The 13,140-nt window shown below is 46.7% G+C and overlaps 1 protein-coding gene across 3 annotated transcripts in view; it reads right to left on the bottom strand.

Moving 5' to 3' along the window:
• The window catches only part of LOC144175884 (uncharacterized), a 48,905-nt gene that overhangs the window by 7,889 nt on the left and 27,876 nt on the right, over positions 1-13,140 (bottom strand). For 2 of the 3 annotated variants that reach the window (XM_077704939.1, XM_077704940.1), the window contains exons 6-8: positions 12,530-12,636; positions 8,480-8,518; positions 3,834-3,872 (exon numbers count right to left, since the gene is read on the bottom strand). In XM_077704939.1, the coding sequence (XP_077561065.1) occupies positions 3,834-3,872; positions 8,480-8,518; positions 12,530-12,636 (185 nt within the window). The remainder of the gene's footprint in view (positions 1-3,833; positions 3,873-8,479; positions 8,519-12,529; positions 12,637-13,140) is intronic. The other variant, XM_077704941.1, reaches the window with a different exon arrangement.

Below are 13,140 nucleotides of genomic sequence, written 5' to 3' on the forward strand. Positions count from 1 at the left end.
ATAAAAGTACGCGTGGTTAATTTTTGTGACAGCAAATAAACACGCCTTGAAAAAGACGTTTTAACAGCAAAATTGCAACATGGATGGCGAGAGATCTTCGCTATTGTGGCTCTAGAACAGAGCAGGGCTAGAGCTGGGCGTATGAGACAAGAAAGGCAGCTGCGTGCCAGGGGCAGCCATAGATTAATCCTCTTTAGACGACATTTGCATAGACGTTAGCAGATGCGCAGCCATTCTTTTCGAGCTGCTTACAGCTTATTTTGACATAAGCGCGAAAGCTGCTCCCAAACTTGTAGGCGGTACCACAGCAGGCCTTCGACATAAGCCTTGCAGAGCATTCCCAGGGGTTTGCGGTCACTGCCCCATCGACTTCCGGGAAAGCATATCCAATAATGTCCACCGCGGTGACAAGAGAGCACAGCCACTAAACTTCAGAAGCTCAGCTAAACTGAAGTGAGCTGGACTGCTCTGACCAAGCGTCATGGTCTGGGGTTGATGACGCGAAGACAAACCTGATATCTGCCTTAACTGAAAAAGGGAACAGGAGAACGGCGTGGCTCAAGCTTGTTTTTTTTTTTTCCGGAATCGCATCAAGGCGAGCGTGGTGCGTGGTGTACCGGGTTCCGGAGACCTGAACTTGAGATCTACGTTATTGAAGTGTACGGAGCCTGTTCTGGCGGCTCGTGCCCGCTTGCGTGAAGGTCTGGCCATTCTGATTGAGTCGTAAAGGTGGCTCACGGTGTAAGCCCGAGTCGAGACACGAAAGCTCGCAGAACTCCTAAGGCCTGACGTGGGGTGCCTTGAACGCGACCAGCGCATCACGGCAGAACTTTCTCACGAGTCCGCATTGTAACCTCCATAGGGCAACGGTCACACCTCGCGGCGTAGGCCCGAGTCGTCGCACTACGCGCTCGAGATCTTGCTCTGATCCCTTCAGCTCTCCTTTCACGACATAAGTGGATAATGTGGTTGACGGCCATCAGTCGTGGTGAGACCAGTGACTTCCACGGAGAGTGAGACTTGTCGGCGAATTCTAAGTCTCCCGTGTCTGTGTAGATTTTTTTTGTTTTCTCCCGTGTACCTTCTCCTTCGGGGCTCGTCTTTTCCTATTCCTGTCGAATTACCGCTTGGCTGAAATACATCTGTGCGACATTCCACACCCGATGTTCTCGCTTCATATGGTCTGGCGCAAGTGTCTAGCGGGGTCCTTCATCACATGGAGATCTATTGTAATTTTAAAGAATTACAGGGCATGGCTGCTACCGGAGAGAGCAAGATAGAGAACAAATTTTATTTGCCCAGAAGTAGACAGCTTCAGGCTCCCTCTGCCATGTTAGTCAGGAAGATCATCTTGGATACTGGAGGTTTCTTTGTCCATATCGGTAAAACGCGTTGGATTACGTTATCGGAGCTACGCATCAGAGTCAACCAGTGGTGTATGTGATTTGTTGTGTGGGGGCATAAGGGGGTCATGCTCGGTATTTCCAAATATTATGATAGAGGTATGAGTATATATAGTAGCGGGGGTGATTGTAAATACCTCAGAATATTTCTGGATGGAAGAGACTTTAGGCCACTGCTTTCGCGTGGGTGTTGGTTTGACATCTGCAGCGTTGAGCGCGCGCATTGGGCTGATAGGAATTTGCAACTGTTACATTTCTGTTAGGCTGTTATGGCTTTCTATGAATTGAGGGTGTCAAACTTTTGTGGGGGCTGAGTTGCCGCATCAGGGTGAGTAAAGCGGCTCGCACGACCACCTCGCAAACTGCTCTTCGGGCCCATTCGTCGCCCCGTAAAACCTGGTGCGCCGAGTGAACAGGCTATTTTACATACACTGTAGTTTAGTTGTCGTACATGTGGAAATATTATTTTCGCTACTCGTGAACTCTGTCCTCTGCTCTAGCTGACTACTGTGGCTGTAGAGTCACGGATTCTTTGTTTGGCTCGAGTCGTGAAGATGGATAGAGCAATTGGCGGCTTTTAAACCACGTTTATCTACGTTCTTGGAGGAATTTGAATCCGTTAGTCGTGTACACCTTTTTTGATATTGGGGCTCCTAAGGAAAATGAAGAAAAACATACAAAACTATTCTACTCATGCTGCACACTATTTTGTAACAAAGGGATAAAAAATACAGACATCATATTTACAAGTATTTATTTTTGATAATAATTTATTATTTGTTTTGATTTAATATTTCATTAAGTAAAAAACAGAGTGGTATTTGTTGTGAGAAAATTGTCCTCGGTGGTTCTCACAGAAAGTTTGGTTATCGACGTAATCTCCGTTATTATAGGACTTTTGTGTCATTTTGCCATGAATAGTTTTGTGATCCTGTAATCTTATTTCTGAGATTAACAGCGCGAAAGATCGGAACAACAGGGGAGTAGACAAACACAGCGCTGTGTTTGTCTACTCCGCTGTTGTCACGTTCTTTCGCGCTGTTAATCTCAGAAATATGTACCAACTGGCCCGCCTACAATCCATGTTGCTGTAATCTTAGTTCCAGACTTTGGTAATCTACGCTTACATTACACCAGAATCAGGATTCCTGAACTGCGTGGCAGGGCTTTATTGCTATTGTAGGGTTAGGTTAAGGGTTCTCATATTTATGAAAACGTCACTGAAGTTACTCTTGAATTTTTTTTCTGCGACTTCAATGCATGCGCTAGTTATGACAATTCCTTTACGTTACTTAAAAACACTTCGTGCACGGGTCCTCCTGGCAGTTTGCATGTAGTGTGGAAATGGTTGAGTTTTCGGTGGCTTTAAACACCTCGGCTGCGTTATTTGATGTGTAAATTTATTTTAAACATGAGCTTCATGCGGTGAGTTGATGCACAGCAAAAACATGCTTTTTAGGCGCAGGTGTATTTATGGTTCAACGTCACTTATGTTCAATCAACAACATAGAAGTTAACAGCCTAGTTTTCGCCTTTGTTTCTGCTTTGAAAGTAATGCAGACGCGTACAAACTACATCGCATTTTGTGGTGTGGTAGTAAGATCCATGCTTACTACCACACGCTGTTGGTTTGGAAGATGCGCAATCTTTGCGAAGTTTGTTACGCCTGTGTCAGAATTGTTGTTTATGAGGTTCGGGTCATCTGAAAGAGCTGGTAAGTAAAAAATATCGCATTTTGCAGCCTCTTCAGACAATGCCTTCTGAAATAAGGCGTTCATGACCTGGTGAAAGCCCATTTCATTAAAGACGGGAGAACTTCTATTAGACACGCATCCGAAACGCAGTGATGGTCACAAGCCTCCTTAACAGTACAGTGAAGAAGAAGCCTTATTGCGGAGCTGGCCCTGCGCTTCTCAGCGGCTTCTACCCGGACAACTGCACCTCGTCATTTGGTAGTGGAAGCAAAAGTGTCGACCTCGGTGAACGTTCCGCGCCGCGTGCGTTATCGCAAATTCGAAAAGACTAGCGCGGCCTCCGCCGGCTCAGCCAGCTGGCCAAATGAAGGTCCGGTATTGGGCGAGTCTAGCATATATAAAATGCTCACGAAACGCAAAAGCATCAAAAAGGAGTAGAGAACTGCCCACTTTTCTGGTTATTGCAATGTGAAAAATATAATGCAGTCACAATTTTTACATTCGTACCTTAGTTGATTCATTCACACGTTCATCTCGCCCAAGGAAAACAAACTGCTAACTTTTTACCGCAGTTTTTTTTTTTCGAGTCACTCCCATCGCCAGACAAGGCCTTTACCACAAACAGTTTCCTTTTTTTTTCTATGCGCTTGCTTGTTGTCATTAAAAAATGAAACACTAAGCGCATCATCTGGCAAAAGCAGTTGTCGTAACGTCACTATGATGAATATTAGCTTACCAGTACGCCGGATACAAGAGTTGAAGTAAGTTTTTTCTCCTGAAATGAGGAAAACTAGAAAGTGTTAGGAATCAAAAAAAGGAAGGATTGCGTAATCCAAACTTTTCAGTTTAGCTAACAGTACGGTTTTTATCCGCGTAAAATCTTGTCTGTCCATCGAAGTTTTTATCCACGTGCTCCAGAAGACTGTAACAACTTCGCAACTCCGTTTAAAAAGGTCTCGTAAAAATGTTGTTTCCAAGTAAAATACTATTCGCAAAACTTGCACTGAGTCGCGCAAGGCCTGCACCATATGGCGAAGCAGGAGGATTTCTTTCTATGCGAACATGGAAGGACACACCACCACGAATTGCACTGGGGTCGAAAATACTATTTATATGTTCTGTCGTCGCTTTTCACTGTGGTAGTAGTAGTCATCCTCAAATCTATCTTGATGCATGACTGGTGGGCCCGGATTGTTTTGCAGCAAGCTTTCACATTCCTCGCAAAGTGAAACGCGCTAGCGTGCGCTACAGGCGGCGGAAACGGGCTTAGCCAAGTGTACAACTGTAGCGCGAACTGTTTTGTGCTCCCCCTTTGTAGCACAAATGCAGGTGGACAGTTTCTTGGCATTTTTCCGAACGCCACGTGCAAGCCTGGACGACGCCGGCCGATCCTCGTAAGACGGATGCTCACTTGCGCGGTTAACAGCGGGAATAACTACGTCCCAGTTTTTTTATGATGCCGCACACCACACACTACGGGCAGCAACAACAGCTTCGCTGGTAAAATTACGCTAATAATGAATTATAACTTGGTGAACATAGGCGTGCTTGCTCATAGTACCGTGGAAATTTGGGCTTGTTGGTTCATAACTTACAAATATAGCGCAGAAGACGAGAGACACAGACAAGTAGACACACACGGCGCTGTGTGTGTCTAGTTGTCTGTGTCTCTCGTCTTCTGCGCAATATATTTGTAAGTTTTGCTCATAGTACGTCACCTGTATAAGATTCATAGTCGGAGTGCCATGTTTTGCCCTGATTTTGCAATACCTTACCCCGGGCAACATATAGATTAGTGTGTGTGCGTTTTTCTGTGCGTGCGCCCGTCCGTGCCTACCTGCATGATTGTGCTCCTGCACGCTATGCGTGTCTTTGTGCGTGCGTACGTGCGTACGCACGTGCGTTCGTGTGCGCCCGCAAGCCGCTTACGTATGTCAACGCGCAGGTGAAGGAAAGGAGATTTTCTTATTTTTTTAGGATGCAATATTCTGAAAAACAGCAGCACTGTTGAACAAGATAGTCAAAGGTGCATCAAAAGCAAAAACAAACAGTTAACGCTATGTATATTTCTAGCTTCTCACACTCAGCATTGAATTATTTTAGAGATGATGTGTAATGAAATGTAATGCGCAGCCTTCTTTGCCGAGTTACCTCCTTTCAGAACCGTATATAGCGGCCTGCATTTCCGCAGAAATGCATAACTGGCGGAAGTAATGTATGTAATCGTTATAATAGCATAAATGAAGATACTTTGTCCGCGAGAATTTTTAAAAGCAATAAATAAAGAAAACAGAAAAATAAACCAATGATGAATGGCTCAAATCGAAACTATGAGCCCTATACATCTCCTCGAAAAAAAATCAGAGTAAAATAGAAAGCCAGGGAAGAACGCTAGTAAAACGAATTAAACAATTTCAACAATGCGCCAACTGTGCAATTGCATTGCATCGCAGGAAAAACACATAAATGGCTAAATTCACGTAACCGCTATAACAGTGTTGAAGTACATCACTGGCAAAAAGACGACAATGATGCACTTCAGCCAACTCCTGCGGGAGCATTCACAATGTCGACAAGCGTTGAAGAATGCAGCGCATTAGTTTACAACTCTCGGAATAGATGCAGATTTTTACTCGAGGGCGTATTGCCCTTATACAAAACTTCCCTGCAGAAGCATAATAAAGCTTGCGCTCCGCAAAAAATAGGTCTAGATTGAAAGGCCACATCTCACATACTTGGGAGTGCATTGTAACACGCGTGGGTGCACACTAATATTTGAACGCATTGCCATTTAGTTCCAAAAATTAAAATGAATTCAAGGAGGAATGCGGGTAGGCTTTATAACTCCAATTGCGAGATAACTAGGTAAGTCACTCGCATCTTGTACTGCTAGATCCAATTCTCCCTGCTGGCCTCCTTTCTCAGGCAGTGTAGTCGTCGCTTTGGCCAATACGTTGCTAAAACACCCTGTGCTCTTCCCCTCCAAGGAATGCTCCAAGACCCAATCCAAGTTCAAGTCTAAGTGCCCTCCAAGTCCAAGAGGTGCGCCACACAAAACACGTTGCTTCGTAAGTTCAGATGGAGCATAGCTCCTCGCCAATCAGATTAATGGAACTTGGAGAAACTCGAGCTCTAGTCTGGCGGACAAACAAGGCGCCGTTCGCTTCCCTTAAGCGTCGTAGACCTCTCCCTGTCGGTGTAACACACCAACCCAAACTGCTCGACGAGAGAGGAGGCCACCCAGGTCGCTTTGGGCCATGATGCGTCCCCGTATATACCTTACACCAGCACAACAAACATATCATCGGTGCCTCACTCCCATGCGGTCTAGCTGCGTGCGCACGCACCCTCCCTCCAACAACCCCTTCTATGACCCGTGAACGCATAAACCGGCAGCAGGGTATGTGCACGGCTCAACTTAAAAGACGGTTATGAAAATGTAGCCTAGAAAGCCTTTCTAGCTCTACAAGAATTACAGGCTTACGTCTGCATTCCATTCATGGAAGTCGCTTCTCAGCCGGGAGAGATTCACAGCTACTCTACAAGGTGAAACTTCATGCTAAAACGGTGGTGTCTGCACGTCCTGCAGCAGCGGCTTTCTGTTGTTTTTGCGGCCATTCGCGCATCGTATCCTATTCCCGTTGTTGTTCCTCATAGCGATCGACACGATTCCGACCCAAATTGACTTCAAAGCGCTACTGCTGATAACCGTGCTAGCGCTGTTATCAGCCCTTTGCACAAATTGTGTAAATTGTGGCGAGGAGGACCGAAGCAGCGGTGATGGGTAAAGCGGCGTCACTGCGAAGAAAACCCGAAAGGCCTTGCATAGAGGGCCATCGCCTCCTGTATTTTTACAATGTCAAACGCTTCGCGCACTTCCCAATGGGAGTGAGTGGTACGCTTGCAGTGCCCACATGTCGCGAAGTGGGGCCCCGAGCTGAACCGGGATCACGCAACCATAACTGACTTCTAGAGCGGTTTGTGCCTTGTTGCCAAGGCAACCGATGTTAGAGGTTGTCAAAGAAATGGTGCTCACGGCAGCGCTAGAAAGCTCAGAGCCGCGGCGGAGCGTGTTTTGCCAACGCTGCCGCTCTCCACCACGCGTCGCCCCAAGCTCAACTGGTCACATGAATGAAGCGCTGGGAAGGCTACTGATTGAGGGAAAGTGGCCAGAGTAGAAGGAGAGGGCTTGGTTGGCGGGTCCGGATACAGGAGGCGATGATTGGGCGGGCACCTGCTGCGTTAACTCTTGAGCCAGAGAACATGAAGTAACGATTACAAAGTGTCAGGGCGCACATTCCCCTTCTTATCGTCATGCTTGCGGTTGTGAACCCCGGTTTCAAGAAATCAAGATACTAAGTAGAAGAAAAAACCTGGCTTCGACGAAATTTGTCGAAGCACGCCATATCAACGCAATATAAAAGAGACATAATACTTTAGCGAAATGGTTATTCTCAAAAATATACTGTCAGATCTTTCCACCTTGCTTTTACGTGCGTATTACTAACGGCTTACATTTCTTCTTCTCAACAAAGGATCATTGGGAATGTAAGCCGATGTGAAGAGCAACAACATTAGTCTGCGTTCACCGTCCGTGTTTTTCTTTGTGATACAAAGGTAGGAACCACTCCCCAACTGCCCAGGAAAACGTTCGAATAGCCAAGACATTGCACGCAAAGCCGAGTTGCCCTTTTCACATCACAAGAAGTTCAAATTCCATTAACAAGAAATGGTAGAGGGAGTGCATTTCAAGCAATGCATTTTAAGCAACCCGCAGGCGACAGCATCGGAATTGGGATTGAAAGACTGATGAGGGGGCGAATGTCAGCATGTCAGCCAAGCATGTCAGCAGTGGGCCAAGCATGTCAGCATATCGTCGTGAAGGTGTCCACGTATGATCGCTGTATGGTTTAACGCGCCGAAACCACTGAGGTTATTAGGCGCTCCGTAGTGGATCCTTCCGGAGTAATTTCAACGCACCCGAAATCTTTAACATGGCCTAAATCATGAACACACGCGTATGTTCCTTTGCGCGCTCAACAAACAAGCGGCCACCGCTGCGGGGAATCGCACCGCGCGTCTTTGGGCTCAGCAGCACAAACCTGATCATGTATGCTGCAGAACGGAAGCTCTAAATTCCCACGGCCCTCCATCCTCACAAATCCTCTTCTATGTTTTAGTCCAGAATGTCGTCTTACTCTCGGCTGTGTGGTTCCTTTGCCCTTCTAACCAAGATTTCCATTCATATAATCTCTGCTGGGTTTCCCTTGGTAAATAAGGGCTGGACTGCGCACAAGGTCTTTCTGTGACTTCCAACGCAACGCCTAATCCATCTTGTACGCAGCATTGGAATGCCGCTTTCACAGGAAAGTAAAGACTTACCGCAGGTGAGTCGCAGGCATCGCTCAGGTCCGTTTTGCACTGCAAACGCAATCAGTTTTTTTAGTACATAATATGTGCCTGATAAGGATATTTTTCCATTTTTAAATCAGTGGCACTGCTTAAGGAACCCCGAAACTACCTGTCACAAGCAACGCCCTCTCTCTGTGGCTTCATGGGACCTCATAACAACTATGATGACACAAGAAAGACGCGACAACGTAGCGTTGGACTGAGCGCGTTGGTCGTGGTATATGCCACTCAGATTGTCCAAACACGTGATTCAAGTAGGTTTGTATCCGCTTCTTCCTTGGCAACTTTATAAAAGGGCTATCTTTTACAAGAAAACGGCATTGCTTATTGCTTGTTGTAACGTTTGGATATTTAGGGGAACAGTTTGTCACTTATCAAAGCAATGCCTGTTAGGAAGAATAAGACTCGTTCAAGCTAAGTTGAATATTATCCTGGACAGACTTTCGTGCTCCAACAAAAACAAAGCACGGATCAACATTCGCGCTTTGAGCGCGAAAAGAGCGCGGGAGCGGGAGAAGAGTGTAAAGTGACAAGCGCGTATACAGCGTGGGCTTGGCTTCCGGAGGGATCAAGACCGGCCGTAAGAAGGGGGACCGCTAAAATGGTGCCCGGGTCACCTTTTCAGCGCCCGAAGAGTTGCACACTGCTTTAAGGTGTGTTTTAACAGTAGTTAAATTTCGCCTCTCCATCTTCTTGGCGAACTGATGGAGACGAAATAGTGATGTTCTTTTGATGCGCGAACCGAGAGGACGATTTCGACTCGCTCCGATGACCGATGACCGATGCTTGGAGCGGGTGAGGGATGAGGACTGCCTTCCTTGCTGGATATTAGGTTTATGTACACTATTTACATTACTCCAAGTTTACATCAGGTCAGAGTGACGGTTACATTGTCACTCTGACAGCAGCATCCTGTTCGGTCGAGATCTATACTGAACTAGATCCCCTCTCGACCGACCATCGACAAAACCCAACACTCCGGTTTTGATTCCAAAAACCCCGCCTCCAAGAAGGGGGCGTACAAGAAAGAGAAAAAAACCCTTTAAACAATTAATAGAAACCATTGATTGGCCACAGGAACCAGCCAATCACACATGTGTCCCCACCTGCGGTCACGTGACCCAACCCTCTCTCTTATGCACTCATAGTGCGTTTCCCACGCACGCTGTTGCACCCGACCAGCAAATAAAGGACATCTGAGGCCTAAAGTGGACACACCATTACGTTCAGCGGGCGGCATCTGCCCAAAAGCCAAGCCGACGGCTTGGAGCGGTCTTCACGCGGCTGACCTCCTCCCGCGTCCTCGTCTTGGCGTCTGGTCTGCGCGCGCGCCGGGACAAAGAGGGAGTCGGGGCTAATCCCCTCCCAGACTAAAGGGGCGCCGCCACCCGCCTGAACAGCCCACGGGAAGAGACGCTGCCAGCCCACGCGACCGTCATCGAGGCGAACGACCTGCCAACGGAGCGCGCCCGGCGCCGGCGTCGCAGATTCCCAAAAACACCGCGCGCCTTTCCGACACTTGAGACACACCATCATTCAGCTTCCCGTCAGCTTGTCATGCCGAATGACCCAGCCACCTCCGACGCGGCAGAGATACTCAGCCTAATCGCCCCCGTCTTTTGACACACAAAAGGACGGGCACAAAACACGCTCTCCGCGTCTCCGAACTTGGCGTCCGTGCGGCTACATGAAAGGGACACGGAAAAGAAGCTCCCAGCGGAGGCGACGCCAATACATGAGCGACCGGCGGCTTTCATTAATTACATGAGGAGCCTGAACTTAACAACAGTGACCTGCGGTGAAAATGGGAACACACTCTTGTTAGTCCAAATACACTGCAGGCTTTCTCAAATGATCGGAGAACTTCCTCTGCGACGTTTTCGCCGATTGAACGAAAAGTCAAAATTGCTGGAAAATTGCATTGGTAATAAAATATAAGTTTAGCCATTCCCGCACCTGCGGTCCCGACTACAATGCCACTCCGGGAATTTCCCCGTATTGTCGAGACTCGCAGAAGCGGTGCTGGCGGCTTTACACGAGGGGAAAAAATCTAGTGGAGCTTTCATACTGTTATAAAATTGAAACATTGTAGTTCGTTCACCTCTATTAAACTTGCTCAGCAAGTTAACTCCACCATTACGTTCATGTTCGGTACTAACAAATTTAATTTTACTCATGGAGGAAATGTGGTACCCAAGCAAAACCTAACAGCCTTTTACGCAGCCAGTTTGTAAACCGGCTGCCTGACTTTCAAGCACTCCCAAAGAGTGTTTGAAGGGGCAGGGATATTTTTGACTGACATATCCGGCCATCGCAGAGTATACAAAACCTCGAATCATAAGCCTCACCGTGAACAGGGTAAGCAAAAGGTCTTATACGACAACGCATTGGAGTCGTTACTTCTCCATATCTCATATGAACCTTAGGAGGCTTAAAAATCTTCCGCGGTGGAAAAAACGTTTCTGATAGGCGATTTATCACTCCTTTTTGACTATCTTCTGCATGTGAATGTTTTTATTTTCGCTCTGTTATCTTTCTGACAGCGTGATATCTCTAGTAGAGAAAAAGCGCGAAGGAACATTGTTTGAGACCCTTCGGATGGGAGGGGCGAAAAGGAGGTAATTACGAGGCCCTCTTCGTTAAATGGCTACCGTGAACCCGTGGGTTGTAGAGGAATTTGCAGCCAGTTGGACAAGTTCTTGTGGGTTTAGGCGAGAGGTGAGCAAGGCGGCTTCCCATTGCTGTTGTGTTCTAACGCCTAAGTAGCGAGCACTTGAGTAATGCTATTGTGGGCGTGCCCTTAGGGTACGTGTTTCCCCGAACTTGCATTTGTACGATAATGGGAGTGGGAATAGAGGTTGTAGCTGACGGGGTGGTGAAAGGGGTTACACTGCCCTTGTTCCCCCGCAACCGGTTGCGTATGGCGAACTAAGAGTGTGATAAGCATTATCATGATCAACAGCCAACTCAGGTCCACTCCAGGACGAAGGCCATTCCTATCCACCTCCAACCTGCTCCTGTCCTTCGTTGCTTGAGCCAGCAGTTTCCACAGAATTTCTTTATTTCACCCCTTCATCATTTTATTGGTCTTACCCTTCTTTGAGACCCGTCTCTTGGCACCCACTTTGTTCCCGGACCACCGGCTGTCTAAAGTATGGGGTACTGCAGTTGTTTCAGGAGGCCCAGCCATAGTGGTGCGTAATCGACCTGTACGTGACGAGCTTGCCTCTGGGTACCGAAATCTCAAATAGTTTTGCGAGCCAGTTGTAACCCGGCAGGGGTGAGCATGACGGTGTCCACACAAGGTGACTGTGTTTGCATTTTTTCCCTATAAATGTGGAAATGATTCTGGCTATTATTCCTGCCACTATGAGTCGGAAGCGAGTCTGAAACAATACATTTTGCTACCGTGGCAGGAGCTGCGAGTGCACGAGTTGCTTCTTCCCAAACCATCAGTTAAGTTTTTGGGCTCATTGCTTAGGACACTGCGTTTACTTCGTTGTCCAGCAAGGCAGCGGCCAACGCTAGCCGGCCCCGAAAGTCGGCAGTTTTCACGTACAAGACATGCTTACTTCCTCCGAGTCACGAAACAAGCGCTGAAGTCCTGGTGGCTCTTTTGTGTTCGTGATAATCGGGCTGCATTCTCCAGGGCACGTTCCCGCCGTTAATGCGCGAACAAGCGCTGCTAGCTAGATAGCTCAAAATTGCGCAGAGTATTTTCAGTTTTGCTGACCAGTACCCTTGAATATTCTAACATTTTTATCCCAAAAACAACAATGAGGCTCGCTATTCTCTGTACACTTACTCATTGAAACTGTGACAGCTAAGCTATCTTTATTGCGATTTTCTAATTCAGAGAAACTTTTAGTGTAATTACGATTCCTGACCTAACAGGCGCGAAAGAACCCGAGAACGTCAAACACCAATAATGGTTTTAATAAAAGCGGCGTGCAACCTAGCTCATCATAAGTACTTAATGTTTACGAGATGTCTGCAAAACCATTTTGGTTCCTTGCTTACCTTCCCAGCGACATCCTTCGGCAAGGACACGGAGACAGTGCCGTCACAACCTTTCAAGTTGACCGTGCCCTGGATTTGATTCGTTGAAACCCGAAACGACAGCGCCACTGTACGGAAAAGAAAACAGTTACCCTACAAGACGTTATTACAGTACAAAAATGTCCCCGTCCTGTATTACGTGCAGTTGAACTGCGTAGAGGTGTACAATGATGAAGCAACTGTTTTAGCTCACTGCCTAGTCTATTAGGAGCCACGATAAGCCTGCATCCTTAAGTGCAGTAAGTGTGTATTTATTTAAATATATATATATATATATATATATATATATATATATATATATATATATATATATATATATATATATATATATATATATATTTATATAGAAAGAGAGAGAGTGAGAGAGCACAGAAATTTATGATATATGGGACGTGGGATCCCGTGATACACATCAAAGATGCAGTACTCATTGCCAGTGCTATTCGGCTAATTGAAGGTGCTTTACAGCGCCAAATGAGGTGATTGTCTTTTTTCTACGATACAGGAATAAAGAAATCAAAGTCGAGAAAAACTCCGCCGTGATCGGAAGCGGGAATCGAACCCGCGCCCTC

The sequence above is a fragment of the Haemaphysalis longicornis genome, unplaced genomic scaffold (assembly GCF_048455015.1).
Source record: "Haemaphysalis longicornis isolate Haplotype H1 unplaced genomic scaffold, Haemaphysalis longicornis Haplotype H1 scaffold_3, whole genome shotgun sequence".
NCBI lineage: Eukaryota > Metazoa > Arthropoda > Arachnida > Ixodida > Ixodidae > Haemaphysalis > Haemaphysalis longicornis.